Raw genomic sequence first — 18,776 nt, forward strand, 5'->3', positions numbered from 1 at the left:
TTAACTTTGTGGAAAACTTTCATTAGCTGGAATGTTAGAAAGACACTATATGCAACACAGATTTTGAATTTTTAGTAGGAGGTTAAAGCTCCTATACCTTGTATGGCTTAATCTTTCTAGGAGGCAATTATTCTATGTACCCTCCATCACAAGTCTCATGCTCTTTCACACTAAAGTACTTGAGAAGAGTCCTCCCCTGGAATCTTTTTAGTCAGTTTTCTGTTCCCACAGCAGATGCTTGATTACATAGTAAAGCAGTGAGTTTAAGGAGCGAAGAAATAACTTATTTTAATGTGGCAGTGCTTGTTTATGGATGCCCCACATATTCCACTATTTTTCTCTGATTTTTCTCTTTAACTGCAGGACAGAAGATGCAGAGGTAACAGGTGACAGTTTTTAACCAAATTTTACTTAAATTGTAATTTATGACTGTCTATTCCCACCCCCACCCCCCCATTAAAATAACAAAGGTATCAGAAAAAGATGTTATAAAATGGAGTTTGCTTTGTTACTTATTTTTTTACTAAACAGAGTGGTGTTTGGGAATTCCTGGAGTGAGATGCTATTAATTCATGGATGACCTGGCAAATATCACTAAATAATATCTAGAGTATCATCTTGAACTGTAAACTTCATGTTCAGTTGTTCTTCAGTTTTCTGCTGATTTTTATACTTGGTTTGGATATTTGATGTTACTCATGCAAAGCCAACTGAAATTTCATTATAGGGAAAAAAAGTGAGGCCACATTTAATTCACTGATTGTGCAATATGTTTTTAGGTGAAGATGGCACTTCGAACCTCGGGACATCTCTTACTAGGCGTTGTTAGAATCTACCACAGGAAAGCAAAATATCTTCTTGCAGACTGTAATGAGGCTTTCATTAAGATTAAGATGGCTTTTCGTCCAGGTATCTGTCTTTAAGCACTCTCTGAAAAGTAACATTGTTATATAAAGACATATATTAAGGTATACAATTCTATCTTCCTGTCTCTGTAGAAGAATTGCATACAGTTCTGCAGGATTATAGAAATTCTTGAGTGCAGTTTCAGTCTGCTGCATGACTGAGTTGTATGCTGAAAAACATCTTTTATGTTCTGAAAGAAAACTTTAGTGCTGATTCACTAAAATCTCAGCTAATCATTTTGGCTGTTGTTGGTGTATAAATGGAAATACGCTGCGTGGTTTTTACCTTCTGTCACAAGTCTGTAAAAGGCCAGTTGTGTGCACTGCATAGAAGCACAGACAGGAGCTTGTTTCCATCCAGGGTAAAGAGTGCCTTACCATGAGTTACAAAAGAAATGTGGAAGTAAGCTGGTTTTTTTGCCACCTTCACATTTTAGTTTCTGGAAATAATGTGAACTGTAATGTGTGCAACGAAGATTTTTCCCTTTTGTATGTGTAACACACAACTTCCCCCCTGTATTGTTGCTTACTCTTAAGATTTTTTCCATGAAGATGTGGAGCCACATTAATACCTGAAATGACTTTCCATCCAGCAATTCATTACTTGGCTTGCACACAGTTGGTAGTTTTCTTTCATTTTGGCCTGGGAAACGTTTTTTCCAGCTGCGGCAGTGACGCTGCTGGATACGTACAGCTGCTGAATCACATTCTACCTTTTTAAGTTAGTGAGTATAATAGATTTAAAAGCTGAATTTTTCTTTAAAAGCAACCCTTTAAAGGAAGACCATTGTTTTTTTGTTTAAGGCAAAAGCCAGTGCAATGGTAAATGCGCTGAAGGTGTATATAAATGCTTTTATCTTCGTTTCCCCCATCTCCATGTTCTGATTGAGGCATTGAACTTTATGTAGCTTTCAGTGGCAATTTGTTCACTGTTGCAAATCTTTTGATTAGTATTGCATTTAACTTCCCCAGGTGATCGTATCATAAATTTGTCTAATATCACAACACAGTTTGTTTTCCCAGTTTTTCCACTCCCAACAGAGTGTGTGTAGAAGGTGAAGCACCTTAAAACAAGGCTTAAGGAAAGTGGCATGCTGACCTGAAACATATGGAGGCCTTGTCTTTGTTCCCAGTTTATCAACTTTGTGGTTTAGACGTTGTCTTGACCCTGTCTGCTCTGAGAATCATGTACATGTTTTATTTTAAGCAGCCAACAACTAAAAAGATTGGATAGCCCTGAAAGGATGGACTAGGGTTTCTTCATTCCTAGCCAAGTTCCAAGATGAGAAAACTACAGACTCATGCTTGTTCCTGATCCCTCTGGACTGTGGTTCTTTGATTGTTCATTGCAGAGGGGAATATGATGGGCAGAGTGTTTCTGAAGTATCTGTACCTCAGAATTGCCTGTGTTGTGTGGGTAAGAAGGCAGAACATAGATCTCAAATGTTCTGCAAGTTACAGAAGAAATTGAACCTTCATTTCCCCATGCACTTTCAAGTGTTCTGACCTCTAAGCCTTTGAATAAAAGAGAGGCTTCAATTACTGGCACTGTTTTTGTGTAATACCTAATGTGGTAGTCATGCTCTCAGAATGCCCACTGAATAGCAGACTAAACATCTCGGGAGGGTAAGAAAAGGTATGTATGTGGTTTAGGTAATGCAGCTCTTCTAAATGCAGAAGCCTATGAGTTTGTGCAGCCCAAGTACTGTCAGTACTGTGCTGGGACTTTCAGAGCTCATTGAACTGACTGAATCTCAAGTAGCAATGTTGCCACTGCTCATCTGGAGCATCATGATAAACCGATTATGTAGCAGGTTACCTGCATAGTGTTTTGATGACATGCAGTGCCTCTGTTAGCTGCACAGCTCTGCATTGTGCTACACAAACGTCAAGTGATCTGAGGCTTCCAGCGTCATGCAAAACAGTACAAGAGCTTGAGGGTTTGTATTTTGAATTTAGACTGAATCTCAATTCTAACATTATCTAAGGTTTCTTCGTAGGTGTCTAGCATCAGTTCAGTTTATCAATTTAAAGACAAGAAGCTCATGCAGAGAGAACAATGCAGAGGGGAAAATGCTGTCCTTGTAAGGAATGGGAACTCATGTCTGAGTGTTCTTCTCTGCAGGGGTTGTCGATTTGCCTGAGGAAAACAGAGAGGCTGCTTACAATGCTATTACCTTACCTGAGGAATTTCACGATTTTGACCAACCACTTCCTGATCTAGAGTAAGCTTGGGTTGGTTTTTTGTGGTTTGATTTGGTTTTTCTTTTATTTCCATGCAAATGATGTTTGGTTTTAGTTAAGGAGAACCTGGTTTTAAACAGCAAAAGCCTTGCCAAGTTAAATCCCAGTCTGCAGGTAACTTGTATCCTTAAGTCGTTTGATACACCAAGGAAGTACGCCATCATTTTTGTACTGATTAGAGGTTCATAGTAGCATGTAATTTTAACTGAAGCTAAAGCTGTCCTTACAGAAGCTTTTAAGAAACTCAGATATGTATTATTATTTCCTTTTTTCTCTGCAAGGCATCACGTTCTCAGGTTAGACAAGATTAGTTTTATGGAAGTGTCTTTGTTGTCCTTCTGTAGTGGCACTTTCAGAACTTTTTAATACTGATTGGTGACTTGTGAACATAGTAACAAGTGTACAACTTGAATTGTTTGTTACCCTTTTGGATTATTCATAATGGAATTTCTGGGATGCATTTGCTTTACTGGGTGTTCTGTCTGGTTTATATATCAAATTAATTTGAAACTGCATAAAAATTCCGTAGTCTTCTAAGAAACGGATGTTAACACACCACAGAGTGTTAACTTGGCACTGCTACCAGATAGATTTATGATAAATTAATATATTGATAGCTTGTGAAGTTTGAAGAGGGGGATATCTTTTCTTGCTTATTAATTTGGCCTTTAAAACTAGTGACCCTGACATAGCAAGGAGTAAGAGAGGCACCTGATATATTTTCCAGAAGGTAACGCAATTTGGATTATAGGTTTTAACTGTGAATGGTCTGACTGGTTTAAGTAGTGTTTTCTATTCTGTATCCACTATCAGCTTTTTTATTACTTGATTGAAGTGTGTAGTGTACTACTTAGGAGCTCATTTCTCTAAGCAGGCTTTATCTGTTCTTCATTTTTAATAATTGCCTTCTGTTTGTTTAAGTGACATTGATGTGGCACAGCAGTTCAGTTTGAACCAGAGTAGAGTGGAAGAAATTACAATGAGAGAAGAAGTGGGCAACATCAGTATCCTCCAGGATAATGACTTTGGTAAAAATCTTGTGTATTACTATGTGTTACTAAGCTGGTTTTGGTAACTGTAAAGTTAGGGTTTTGCAATCACTATGGAATTCCCACCAAGTGCAAACCAAAATAGATCCAAAATGCTGTGTGTCTGTACATACAATTTTTAGTTTGTTCATGTCAGTTTTTCCTCTTTATTTCAGCAAGCTTTTAGCTGCCTATGTAAAGCTAAAGAGTATTCAGTCAGGTTGATTAGTGAAGTACTATGTCAATTACAATTTTCAGAATGTGCTGTGAATATGAAGTCAGCTGATGCTTTAATCAGAGACATGTTTCCAGTCAGAAACCGTTAGGAGATTTCTAAAGCTGAAGCAGTCAGTGGCCACTAGTTTACTACTTTCAGTATCTTTTGAAGGACAGCATTCTAACATCTGAATCAAAGCCTGAAGAGAGTTGCACTTGAATATCTAGTTTCCAGAGTACACAAATGTAATCCATAATTTAGTAATCTTTTTGAAACTATAATCTAGGTATCAATGGTGGTATTGGCTTGCTCTCTATTACATGAAGGCCAAACTCGAGGCATAAGGTGCAACTTTTTTTAATTCCTTGGAATTCTTTGGTTTCAGTGCTGCTAAATTTTAGTAGGATCTTGCTGAAGTCAATTCACATAAGTGTAGTAAAATTCTTCAAAGAGGAGATGATTATTTTTATAACTGTTTGAACAATATTTTCACTGTGGTGGTGTTGGGCATAATGCCTTATATCTTGACATTAACTGCATGTAAGGTAACTTGAAATGGTCTTACACATGGGCCTTTGATCAGCTAGTTCTCTTGCATCTTGGTTCTTCAGTGCTTATAGCAGTGAAATCATATCCTTGCAGGTGACTTTGGGATGGATGATCGTGAGATGATGAGAGAAGGTAGTGCATTTGAGGATGACATGCTAGTGAGCACCAGTGCTTCCAATCTCCTCCTGGAACCTGAACAGAGCACCAGTCACCTCAATGAGAAATCTAATCACCTGGAATATGAAGACCAATACAAAGATGATAATTTTGGAGAAGGAAACGATGGTGGAATATTGGGTATGTTTAAGAAATTTGGTTTTCTCTGTCCTGCCTTCTGCCTCAATTATTAGTTCTTGGGGGAAGCAGGCGAGGGTGTTTCCTTTGCTGCCAAGGTTCCTCTCTAAGTTGTGTCTTCAGCAGTGGGATTCTGGTTTGTGAGTGCTACAGTTATACAAATGTTGTGTAGCATGTTAAGTGTTGGCATATTTCAGATGAAGTAAGATGAAATCATCCTGAGTTTTTACCATTCTGTACCATTCCATAATGTCCTTCGGAGAAAAATTTTGTACTCTTGTTCTTTGACTCCTTCCAAGGGTTTAATTAACATGTTGAGAATTGTATCAAGTGCTTCTCTGTGGAGTGCTAAGAAACTAGTAAGATACAAATACGTGTTATGTGTATTGTAATAAAGTCTATTTGTAACCTCAAAATTTGAGCTGAAATATGCCTTGAAAAAGAACTAATTGCTTTTATGTCAGCTTTGAAAGTATACGTTTCTTTAACCTTTGCAGTATCTTTTTCTGTGTTGTCACGAATTTGTCTATGCTTGTTTCATGAATCTGTGGATGCAAAACTGATTGTTTCATATGGTTTTCAGATGATAAACTTCTCAGTAATAATGATGGTGGTATTTTTGATGACCCACCTGCACTCTCAGAAAGTGGAGTGATGATGCCAGAGCAGCCTCCTCATGATGATATGGATGATGATGATAATGTATCAAGTGAGTATGATCGAGGGCTAGATCTAGAATTACTTGTTCTCAACAAATTTAATTGGGATTCTGATTCATAGAATCATAGAATAGTTATTCCTTAAAAGCATGTTGAGCTCAAAAATATGAAATGTGGTAAACCACTTCAAGGTGTGGAGGAGGGCATTGTCAAGGTCCAATTGGAGAAAACCCCAGTGTCAGACCCCATTTCAGTTGTGATCCCAAGGGTGAAATTGAGGCAAACGAGGTAGAGTACTGTAATTGATCAGTTGGTTTATTATGAAAAGACAGTTATTATAAAAAAAGGAAATTACTGTAATAAAGGGAATAGCGATAGGACAGATCGGAAAAAAGGCAGAAAATGAAGCAAGAATTCGGAGTGCAGAGAGACACCACCATGGATCCAGCGGTGTCCCAGGGACCTATTGTCATCAGTGGTGGGAGTTCTTCAGGGTTTGTAGTTGATATTGGAGCAGTGTCCCCCAAGAGTCCGCAGTAGCCATCGGAGGTGGGTGTCCCCTTGGAGGTGTCCTGGAGTTGTCCCCTTGGAGGTGTCCTGGAGCTGTCCCCTTGAAGGCACCCTTGGAGGTGTCCTGATGGAGTTGCCCTCATGGTGATGTCTCATGGACTGTGTCCCTCGGGATCCGTAGTAGTCATCGGTGGAGAGTGTCCTCATGGAGGTGTCCTTCTGAAGTCATCCTCATGGCAAAGGCTTTTTTTTGTGATTACCTTTTCCCCCTTTTATAATGAGTTGGGGAGAGTACATCTGTTCTTCATGTCACGTACGTGTCGTGGTTTAAGTCCAGCCGGTAACTCAGAACCACGCAGCCGCTCGCTCACTCTCCACCTTTTTCCTTCCCCCCGCTCCTGGAGCTCCCACAGGTTGAGATAACAGCAGTTCAGTAACTAAGGTATAATACAAACCTCTACTGCTACCACCAGTAATAATAATGATAAGGGAAATAACAAGGGGAGAGGATACAATTGCTCACCACCCACCGACCAATACCCAGCCTAACCCAAGCACTGATCTGGGCCTTCCAGCTCCTCTCAGTTTATATACTGGGCATGACGTGCTGTGGTGTGGAATATCCCTTTGGCCAGTTTGGGTCAGGTGTCCTGTCTCTGCTTCCTCCCAGCTTCCCCTTCTCCCTGGTAGAGCATGAGACTGAGAAAGTCCTTGGTCAGAGTAAACATTACTTAGCAAGAACTAGAAACATCAGTGTGATCAGCATTGTTCCCAGACTGAAAGTCAAAAACACAGCACTGCACCAGCTACTAAGAAGGAGAAAAATGACTGCTGTAGCTGAACCCAGGACAGTATTACATGTTCCTGGTGGACGAGTTTCCCTGGTCTTGCAGCCAGCTCTTCAACTGGCTGTGTCTCCATCAATTCTTGGGATAGTGGGCAGCAATTCCTCACACTGATCCTCGAGATAATGGACTGAGGAGTCTTAGCTCTTTCCCACTCATCCCTCAGGCAATGGATGAGCGGAGTCCCATTTCAGCTCCTCACACCCTTCTCCCAAGCAGTGGACATTGGAGTCTTAACTCCTGTCACCCATCTCTGAGATAATGGACTGGTGGAATTCCACCTCAGCTTCTCATACCAATCAGATCAGTCTCTCAGCCATGGGAAGGGTAGCAGAGTTTCTTAATGTTTTGACAGTTGAACCGTTACCAGCTATTCCTTAAAATACAAATAGTTATTCCTTAAAAGCATGTTGACCTCAAAAGTATGAAATGTAGTAAACCACTTTGAAGTATGGAGGAGGGCATGGGAAGGGTGGCACAGTTTCTTAATGTTTTGACATGGTGCAAGATACTTGTTCTAATTGGCAGTGGGTGGGCCAGACAGCCCGGACTCGGTAGATCCAGTTGAACCGTTACCAACTATGACTGATCAGACAACGCTTGTCCCCAATGAAGAGGAAGCTTTTGCTCTGGAGCCTATTGACATAACTGGTAAGTCATTTGTGGGTGTTTTACCTGGGTCATCAGAGAGCACCTGAGTTCAGTTGAGTGTAAATGAATGTCTAGCACTACTGCTGACTCCAGTTCTCAGTTGAAAGAGAAACCAGAGACCAAGTGCTGTATTTCTTCTAACAGTAGCCTTCCAGCACTTTCCAGGTAGATATCTTACACTGATGGTCTTAGCTGATACTAGTTTGTAGTTTCTGCAGTCAGTATGTGCAGCAGCATGATACCGTAGCTTTGATAAACATGCTGCTTAAAATACAGTGCATTGGAATAGAACTTACCATGTCTTTAATTCTAATGCAGTATCTGTAGTGCAGCACAGCTATGTTTGATGGCCAGGAGTGGCTGTTTACACCAAGAATGAGAGCTTTCCTGGTGATTGATAGCTGTAATGAATTGATGATTTCAGGAGACACATCTGTATTTGATGTTCTACTAAATAGTGATATTCCTTGTCTTTTTCTCTAATGCGAGACACTGTCTTATTTTAACTGGTACTGTATTTGGCCCATTTGAAACAGATCCCTGCTTTATTAAAAAAAAAAAAATAATAAAGATTTGGAAAAAAACGTAGTTTGTCCTGTGTTTTCAGACTGAACTCCAGGCCCTGATTTACTGCTTGGCCAATTAAAAAGCCCTAGCGCTGCCCTCTGGTGGCAAGCTAGCAACAGAGGTCCTAGCTGATCAGCTGGGACCAGCAAAGACAGCGTTTGCCAGAGCTTCAGGGTCTGCTGCAGAGTGCCAGGCTGTAAGCAATTTACAGTAAAGTCATTCTAGAGCAGGATGAGAGGTACAGGTAAGATAACCACCTACATTAACATTACCAAAGCTCAGATAGGGCTTAGGGTTAAAATTTGCTGGCATTTTGACTCTTTGATCAGAGGGGCCTTATATCTCAAGGGTTTGCTTCTGAAGAACACCAGCCTGACAGGCAGGCCATGAGGGAGGGAGGCATGTGCAGCTGAGGGCATTGAGGCTTAGATAGATTTAGAAGAACTACAAGTACACATGGAAGAATTTCTAGGTCCTGGTACAGCACTCATAGTGGTTGACCCTTAATAGTGCTTGTAGCTTTTCATTTCTCCTCCTAAAGCTACCATTGCCTTAGATTCTTGAGGCAGGTTTATACATGGGCAGATAACACCTATAGAGAACCTGCAGGATTATTGCACAGCATGGTGTCTGTTTGAGCTGACCTTCATTACTTGCTAAAAATCTCAACAGTCAAGGAAACCAAAGCAAAGAGGAAGAGAAAGCTGATTGTGGACAGTGTGAAAGAACTGGATAGCAAGACTATTCGAGCTCAGTTAAGTGACTACTCTGACATTGTTACTACGTTGGACTTGGCACCTCCTACTAAGAAGCTGATGATGTGGAAAGAAACTGGTGGAGTTGAAAAGCTTTTCTCTCTGCCTGCACAGCCTTTGTGGAATAACAGGCTACTGAAGGTAATGGCTTTATGTAGGTTTGTTTCTAAATGGACTATATTCAGGATTGTGCCTCATACATCAGCATATGAATAGTGATATGTGATGGCAGTATTTATAATTAAAAAAAGTTCGATTCATTAGAACAACTAAGATAACACCAGTGCTTGAAATAGTTATCAGTTACAGAAATAAATGACTCTTTGTTAAATGTTACTGCTGTTGGAAAGGAGCATGAAGAATGGGGAAGAAAATGGTCCATAATCACTTGATCTGAAATGGGATAAAATGGAGGACACTGATAACTACAGTAGTGATTAACATCACCTTTCCCCTGTAGCTCTTTACTCGTTGTCTTACACCTCTGGTACCAGAAGACCTAAGAAAGAGGAGGAAAGGTGGAGAAGCTGACAACCTTGATGAGTTCCTTAAAGACTTTGAAAACCCAGAGGTTCCCAGAGAGGAACAGCAACAACAGCAACAGCAGCAACGAGATGTCATTGGTTTGTGTCTTGTCAAAGATTCTCTGCTTTCCCTCAGAGCTTATTTTTCTCTTCTGTTTGTGCTTTATATTAAGTCACCAAAGATTATGAATGAAGCAAAGAGCTTTGTAATGGTTGTTTAGCTCAATACACAGCCTGTGACTTAAAATAGCTTTTTTTCCTCTAAGTAGAAGACAATTGCAGTTTGATCCAGTGGATTAAATGGGTGTTGGATTGGGTTGTATGCACATCTGTACCAGTTCTGTTCAAGCTGGTGCCAAAGCTATGCAGGCTGTTAAATAGTGCTCAATTCTAAATTAATAGCAGGCTGGTCTTAGCCATGTAATTTGAAGCTGTACCAAAGTATCTATAACTAGGTTTGTTCTGGAATATAGATGAACCTATTCTGGAAGAACCAAGTCGTTTACAAGAATCAATGATGGAAGGCAGCAGAACCAACCTGGATGACTCTGTTATGCCACCCCCACCACCTCAGACAGGTGTTAAACGCAAACTGCAGCAAGTAGAACCAGAGCCAGTGTTACCTGTGAGTAAGATTTTTTTTTTTTTTTATTTTATTTTATTCTTAACATAAGAATGAAAAGTGATACAGATTTGAGGCACTAGTTTTCTGTGGTGATGTGAGTATGCTGGAGTACTATCAGAATCTATGGCCCTGGGTAGTCTTTGTGGTGTTTTTCTTAAGTGCAAATCTTACTGAAGCATTTAAAATGCAGGTAGGATAAAGAAATGGCACTGTCTTCTCCAGGAAAAAAAGCCTTTAAGGAGAAAAGCGTATGGCTTACAAAGCTATCAGGTTCTGCTCAGCAAGTGTGTATGAGCAGCTTTCACTGGTGAAGAAAGGATTGCGTTAGCTGTGTAACTTCCTTTTAAAGGTAGTCCTGATGTTCTACAATTAAAAGTCAAAGGAAAACTTTGATTTTTCAGGATTTACTAGTTGAGTTGTGAGTAGACTTGGAAACTAGCTCCTATCTTCCTCTTCCATAAAAGCTACGATGTAGCATGAATGGTAACCGTATTTGTGAAGGCAGGAGGAAATGGGCAAAATGAAAGGTGTATTCCTTTTCTGAATGCTTACCTGGTGAGAACAGTCCTGGTTTATGCTGTCTTTATCGTGTGAGTATTTTTTAACCCCACTTTTCACAAGTTTCTTGGCTAACAGGTCATTTACTGTAGAATGGGACTGTTGGATATTACATTATCTTACCAAAGAGGGTGGCAGCTGCAGGTTCTCTTGGCCATGTCACTGGGTGAAATTGGCATTGACTGTACTTTGTGGTGAAGTCGGCGCCATTGGTGTGTGTTGGGATTCTTTGATCATGCCAACCAGATCAGGCCTCTGGCAACATACCTGTAGCAGTATCTGTTCTGTGATTCTCTAAGAAGTTACTTTGAGGTATTTTGGGGTAGAAGCAGTGTAAAGCAGTTTCCGGGTGTCATGGTAACTTTATTGGCAAACACCTAACTATGTATAGATTCAGGGGGAGAATAATTTTATTAAAACTGAATACCTAAAGTCCTTTTAAACTGCTTTTCTGGATTTTCTTGGTATAAATATCTTCTGAGGAATGACACCTGAGCACCAAAGTCACTCATACATTTTTGGAAACTTTATGAAGCACCCACATCTTAATTCCTTCGTGCTTGCCTTGCAAAGAACATAATTTTGGTATTTTGAAGATGTCTTGTTCCAGTGAGTTGAAATGTGTTTGTGTAGTGCTGCATCTGGTTACGTGGGATTTTGAAGTTGCACAAGCTGATCCAAGAAATGAGATCAGTAGTTTGGGTGGTGGACTAAGTGAACTTTATTGGAAAGCCTTTTTCCTTATAGTGGTATTGTAATTTCTGGTTTGAATAGAATGTAAAAGATTAAAAATACATGTATGGACAGTAAAACAAACCAAACTGCTTTTCATGTTTCAAAACTGAAAAATACAGACAAATGGCTCAGATTTAGAGACTTGGATTTCGTTAAACTAGTTTTATAGCATCAGCATTCTATTGTAAAAGCACTGATAAAATGATGCTATTGGTTTAACTGTATTGTGTACTCTTAAAGCATCCACCATCACAACAGCTGGAAATGCCACCTGTAGAAATGCCTCCAGAGGAGCCCCAAAACATCTGCCAGCTAATACCAGAGCTAGAACTTCTGCCAGAGAAAGAGAAAGAGAAGGAAAAGGAGAAAGAGGAGGAGGAAGAAGAGGAGGTAAGAAATCTTACCTGGGATATGTTTTTGTGTTCCTCAGCACTGTTTGACATTGCAGTCACCAACTGGCATGAGAAAATAAATCTTTAGTCCTTACTTGGGAAACTAAATCTTCATTTCCAAAGGTTATAAATGTGGATTTAAAAATTATTCTATGACCATTTTGTATTATTTATATTATTCTGTATTATAAATTGCTTATACATTCTGCTTTGAATTAGAGGGTTCTCCTGTTCTCACACATGGTTGGATTAAACCACTGTATGTATTTATGATGCCTTATACAAGAAGTTTTGACCTTAATTTTATGGTTCCATTTTAAATAATTGATGCCACTTCATAAATGTAGATTTTCGTAAGAAAACCGTTGACATTATAAAATGGGATAACTGAAGTTGTTTCTTAGTGACAATATTTAATATTCTTAGAATCATAGAATGGTTTGGGTTGGAAAGGACCTTAAGATCATCTACTTCCCAACTCTCTCAGCTTTTCGTCATAGGAGAGATGTTCCAGATCTCTGATAATTTTTGCAGTCCTCGTCTAGACTTGCTTTAATAGGTCCATGCTTTTTCTTGTTCTTGAGGCCCCAGAGTTGGAGGCAGTACCTCAGGTGGAGTTTCATGAGAGCACTGTAAAGGGGGAGAATCCATCATAGAATCATATAGTGGTTTGGGTTGGAAAGGACCTTAAGATCATCTAGTTCCAACCTCCTGCCATGGGTAGGGACATCTCACAGTAAACTATGTTGCCCAAGGTTCTGTCTTACCTGGCCTTGAACACCTCCAGGGTTGGAGCATTCACAACTTCCTTGGGCAACCCATTGCAGTGCCTCACCACCCTCACTGTGAAGAACTTCTTCCTTAGATCTAATCTAAACTTCCCCTGTTTAAGTTTGAAGCCATTAACCCTTGTCCTACCACTACAGTCCCTAATGAAGAGTCCCTCCCCAGCATCCTTGCAGGCCTCCTTCAGATACTGGAAGGCTGCTGTGAGGTCTCCACGCAGCTTCTCTTCTCCAGGCTGAACAGCCCCAACTTTCTCAGCCTGTCTTCATACGAGAGGTGCTCCAGCCCTCTTATCATCCTCGTGGCCTCCTCTGGACTTGCTCCAACAGCTCCATGTCCTTTTTATGTTGAGGACACCAGAACTCCAAGTGAGATCTCAGGAGAGCAGAGTAGAGGTGCAGGATCACCTCCTTTGACCTGCTGGTCACGCTTCTTTTGATGCAGCCCAGGATACGGTTGGCTTTCTGGACTGTGGGCACACACTGCCGGCTCATGTTAAGTTTCTGTTCTGTGGATATCAAACCAAACTTCATTGATTGCTTTTATTTTGCACCCAAAATACATAATATTAAAATAGTTTGTTGAACGGTTTTATTGTTGGAGAAGAAATGTATCTGGACATGTGAAGTCACATGTGCAAAGAAGTGTGAATTACTTCAGTCAAGATGATTTTTCTAACAGTGTAAAAATCTGTTAGAGTATTTTCAATTGGAAGGGGTCTACAACGATCATCTAGTCCAACTGCCTGAACACTTCAGGATGTTGCTTTTAAAATATATAACACATCTTCCATAAACAAGTACTGTTCCTTGTAGATGAGTGTTTCATAGGACATGGAGAGCTGAGTCATTACAGCTGCTGGTCTTTGCAGCTTTTAGCAATAAACTGTTTTCCTTTTCAGTAGTTCTGGTTCCACAGTGAAATGGGAACATATATGTGTTTATTAATGTTTGCAAAATAAAAGCACCATTGATACTGTGTTCAGTGCTAGCACTCCTAGGTTACAAGTAAGGGTGTCTTTTCATTCAGCTGTCATGACTGAACTGCTGTGTGTTACTAATTCTCAGCATAATATTTTGAGGTATAATCATCACTGTAAGCAACCTTGCTACAGTACATCAGCTTAGATCTCTGTCTTCCTCTGTCCCACTTCCTTACTCCTGGATGTATCCTGTGACTCAAGTTGTCTAAACCTGGCTTGACGAAAAGAAAAAGCTGCAGTGATACCTAGAAATCTCTCTTTCATTTCAGAACTCAGTGGATGAAATATTATTGTTTTTTAATGCATGCATTTTGGCTGCTTGCAGGAGGAAGATGGCACAGGGGGTGATCAGGATCAAGAAGAAAGGAGATGGAACAAGAGGACTCAACAAATGCTTCATGGACTTCAGGTACCCATGATCATTTGCTTTCTCTTAAAGTAGCCTTTGATGCTTCTGAACGAAGTTGAAGGGTTAAGAAAGCTTTCTTTGCAGTAGACATTACAGACTTAAAATACCAGCTCTGTTTTAGAGGGGGGAAAAAATGCTTGTAATTGATTAAATCGTAATAGGATTGTCATTCTTTTTCCAAAGAACATCTGAAGTTCCAATTTTTTGCTGAAGTGCTTTTCAACCTTTATGTCCACAGTTGGTGTGCAAGAAGACAGAAATTCAGATTTTAAAATAATTGGGTTTGATTGTGTTTTTAATGAAGCCTTAGCACCTCTGACTTAGTGCTGTGTGATACTCAGCAAGCCCCCCAGCAAGGTCTAGGGATAAAACCCTTTTACAGAATGTTTAGTCTCAGCTAGGCTAGCTTGAAAACTTCCATGCTGTGATAAGCTGAATTTATAACAGCTGTGGGAGTCTGACCTTGCTGAGGTGCAGCATTACTTTTCAGCATGTGGCTTTGGTCTGCACAGACAGATAATCTTTGTAGGATGGATTCTGACTTGCTTTTTTTCTGGTAACCGAACACCCCATGTATACACTTAAATGCAAACTGCTGTCCATTTGCATCTAGGTCTCTGTGTGTACTTCATATATTCTTGAACTACCTTTGCCTTTCAGTCTAGTTTGTGGTTCCTACCCCTTTGTTCACTTCAAACATTTTGGCAACTCCTGAGATTCCCCTGTCACTGAAGTGTTTCAGTTCCATCTCAAAGCTAGTTTTGTTTTCCAAAGTCATCCTTGCTTTTTTGTGACATTGATAGGCTCTGTGTCTGCTGATAAGAGCTCATTGTCATTATTGTGTCTCTGAACTTCCAGTATAGTGAACTGGGGGCAGCAATGCTGCTGAGTTTTCAGTAAGCTGAGGTTAAGTAGTATTTTGTCTTCTATTAAGCTTCTCAAAAGTCTGATATAATCAAGCAGAAGCTCCACAGTTCTGGAAAATGTTGTCTTGTAAGAATTACTCCTTACTTCACAAAACAATAATACTTTGATTTCAAACTCCTAAATAGTCCTTACGACACCTAAGCAAAACTAAATTTAAGTGTCTTTACATTGTAAACTAATGTGATTTAAGTTTGTTTGCACACCTGCAAGACTTCTGCTAGTAAGATTGTTTTAAGCTGTGGTTGTGGCTCTGGTAATGGGCTCAGCCTCACACAGCCATTCGCTCACTCCTCCCTGGTGGGATAAGGGAGAGAATTGCAGGGGTAAAAACAAGAAAATGTGGGTTGAGATAAAGGTGGTTTAATAGGTAAAGCAAAAGCTGCATGCGTAAGCAAAGCAAAACAAGGAATTCATTCACTGCTTCCCAACAGCAGGCAGACATCTAGCTATTTCCAAGAAAGCAGGGCTTCACTGCACGTAATGCTTACTTGGGAAGACAAATGCTGTAACCCCAAATATGCACACACATCCCTCTTCTTTTCCCCCGGCTATTACTGCAGAGCATGACTTCATGTGGTATGGAATATCCCTTTGGTCAGCTGGGGGCACCATGAGCTGCTGTGAGGAAAATTAACTCTGTCCCAGCCCAAACCAGTACAACTGTTGCCTAAAAGCAGTTTTTCAAGTGTGCAGATGTTCGGTTGGTAATGTTGTGTAATGTTTTCCTCTCTGAATGTTTCATCACAATTTCTGAAAAGAGCTTTAGAATTCTCTTTGGACCATATGTAGCTTTTTTTCTTTTCTTCTTTCAAGCCTTTCTTCGATGTGCCCAAAAGAGCATCACACTGGATGGCTGAAACATTAAGTCCGTAATGAGATTTGAAGTTAAAATCTGTTTAATATAAAGTAATTTGGTTTGGCCAGCCTAATATCTTTTCATCTAGTAGATATTCCAGAGCAGACGGTTCTGTTTTAAATTGAAGACGTCAGTTGTTGTTCTAGCCAGCAAACAGATGTATTTTCCTGAATATTTTAATATGCTGGCCAAGACTTTGAAAAAAAAGTGTAAGTGACTTTGGGTACTTCAGCTTCAGACAAACAGGCGAGCTTTAGAAACAAACAGGCTTTCACCTTGGGAAAATGAGGCATTTTAAAGAGCCTGAGTTCTGGAAATTTTGTTTTAAACAACAGGTCATTACTATTTTTTGGAGTTTTTTTATTTGAGAAATAAAACAGGATGTATTTTTTTTCTTTTTCCTCTTCAAAAATATTTGTCCTGTAGGCAGAAAGGACTGGCTTAGCTCTTGGTATGGAAAGAAAAGCTGGTGCCATACTGCTGTCTTTCTGGAATAAGTTCAAGATTGATTTTTATTGGCACATCCCTGTGAAGGCTTCTTGGTTTCGTTTAGATAAGATCCATCTAGAAATTTCCATGTACATGTTGTGATGTCCCCTTCCAATATCACATCCTTCCCGGAGTCCTGGGGGTGACAACAACCGGAATCTTGCCAGCAGACATTCTTGTTTATATTGTAGTCCTTTATTTAATTTGTGGTACCAATGTTCGTGTTTTTCAGCGAGCTCTTGCGAAGACTGGAGCGGAATCTATCAGTTTGCTCGAGCTGTGCAGAAACACGAATAGAAAACAAGCGGCTGCCAAATTCTACAGTTTCCTGGTACTTAAAAAGCAGCAAGCTATCGAGCTGACACAGGAGGAGCCTTACAGCGACATCATTGCAACACCTGGTCCCAGATTTCATATCATATGAATGGTTAGATACAGCAGAGCTAGTGTTCCTTTCACTAGTGCATACGTGTATTGCCCCATCTGTAGGGCCCACAAGACCATTGCAGAAAATTTAGATTTTATTGTCTGTATAAAGTCCTTGGTTTTCTTTTTGGGTTATTTTGGGTTTTTGTATTTTAAATCTACCACTTAAATTTTTAGTGAAACTGCTGGGGTGGGTGGCTTGAGTTCCAACTACAGAAACCAGACAGCTCAAGGACCCAGATGAAGATTGTTTAACAGCTCGGAGCAGATGTGTGCAATATTGGTGCATGTAATGTTGAGTATCAATGAAAATGTCTTACAATAATTTGACTAGCTGATTCAATAGTGATATTTTTAACCTATACAAGTAAACCAGAATGGCCAACCGCTTGTCTGATTAAAAACCTTGCCAAACTCGTCTAAAATGTTTGGTCTGCTTCTCATAGTAGTGGGTTTTCCCCCCTTCTCTAGATCTTTGTGCATACCGTGGGTCTCTCAAAGCTGCCAATATGAAAGGCAGTGCCTGATCTGTCAGCTCGCGTTCTCACTGCGTTTTTGCAGTCAGATTTTTGTAGCCCTTGATGCTAAAAGGGAAACGGGTGTCTGTGGAAAGCACTTCCTCTATGTGATACTGTTGTGTACACGGAAGGACGGAACATGTGGTAAGCATTTTAGACGAAACATTCCTTTTCACTTGTCACCTCACGATGGTCCACTACTGATAATGGCTGATTACTGTTAATAAGCATCAAGTGAAATCTCTATAGTCATTTCATTTAAACCTTGAAGATCTCAAAATGCTTTAGGTTTGTTAGAGCTGTATATAAACTCCAGACTTTTTAAAACAGACTTCTACATTGTAAATTATCTGATTTTTATTAAGCAGGCATATGAAGACATGATTAAGAGAAGTCGAACAGTTTGCCTTTGTAAAGAGGCTAAATTCAGATGCCACCTGTACTGAACGGACAAACTTGAATATACAGCACAAACAGGCACAGTTCCACTTAATTGTGTAGGGTATTAATGGCTCTTTGGATATATTTATGGTTTTAGTATCAATTCTTCCAATAATGCACACTCCTGTGTTCAAAACATTTTATCAGTTTGGCAAAAGAAGTCCCACTTGATTTTACTTGCAGAGAATGAAGCTTTACTACTAGACCAGGTAGCACCAGAAATGATGTGAATATGTTGATTATGGAAACCTGTCTTAACTTTTTTTAGGGCAAAATTATTCACACTGAAGGTTCTGGTTTTAATGTTGGCACTTTTGTGAAATAATTTTGGGACTCTGAAAATTCAGTGTATACTCAACTGTAAAATTATGTGAATGTTTAAAAAAAGCTGAGACTACATGATGACCATGTTTTAATAATCATTGAAAAAGTTAATTGTATAAAGTTACTGCAGCTTTATTTTCAACATGATGTGCCTGTAAAACCATGGTTTTCCCCTTTGTAAAAAGAGACATTGTAGATAACTTGAATGTTTAATTATAGAAAAGGTCATTAGTTTCTTGTTACACATTTTTAGTCTGGTTTTGTTGCTTTTCAAGGTTAATATTCTTGAAAATAGTTGATGCTGTTATGTATAACTTTTCTAATAAAAGTTGTGTTATAAGCTGTTAGGCATTAGCTCTGTATCTTGTTTGAACACCTTTTGCTTATGCTGTAGGGACCTGGCATTTCTGTTGCTTGTTTTGGGACTGGAAGTGTAATGATTTAGCTCTTTTGAGAGATTTAGAGCTTGAATATGTAAATAGGTTACTTGCCATTAGGAAGGAAGAGTTATTTTACTGGCCATACTGAGGTTTTGTTCAAGTGTTCTGTGCTGGGAACGT

The 18,776-nt window shown here is 39.6% G+C and overlaps 1 protein-coding gene across 1 annotated transcript in view; it reads left to right on the forward strand.

Annotated features, from left to right (window-relative positions):
- The window catches only part of RAD21 (RAD21 homolog (S. pombe)), a 19,790-nt gene extending 1,227 nt beyond the window's left edge, over positions 1–18,563 (forward strand). Inside the window, 12 exon segments of the mRNA XM_010014696.1 lie at positions 780–909; positions 3,031–3,130; positions 4,071–4,177; positions 5,037–5,240; positions 5,821–5,946; positions 7,780–7,902; positions 9,142–9,365; positions 9,685–9,847; positions 10,222–10,373; positions 11,907–12,056; positions 14,152–14,235; positions 16,740–18,563. Coding sequence (XP_010012998.1) covers positions 780–909; positions 3,031–3,130; positions 4,071–4,177; positions 5,037–5,240; positions 5,821–5,946; positions 7,780–7,902; positions 9,142–9,365; positions 9,685–9,847; positions 10,222–10,373; positions 11,907–12,056; positions 14,152–14,235; positions 16,740–16,931 — 1,755 coding nt within the window. The 3' untranslated portion in view covers positions 16,932–18,563.
- Positions 18,564–18,776: the final 213 nt, after the last annotated feature.

Source organism: Nestor notabilis, unplaced genomic scaffold (assembly GCF_000696875.1).
Source record: "Nestor notabilis isolate BGI_N333 unplaced genomic scaffold, ASM69687v1 scaffold9205, whole genome shotgun sequence".
In the NCBI taxonomy this organism is placed as follows: domain Eukaryota; kingdom Metazoa; phylum Chordata; class Aves; order Psittaciformes; family Psittacidae; genus Nestor; species Nestor notabilis.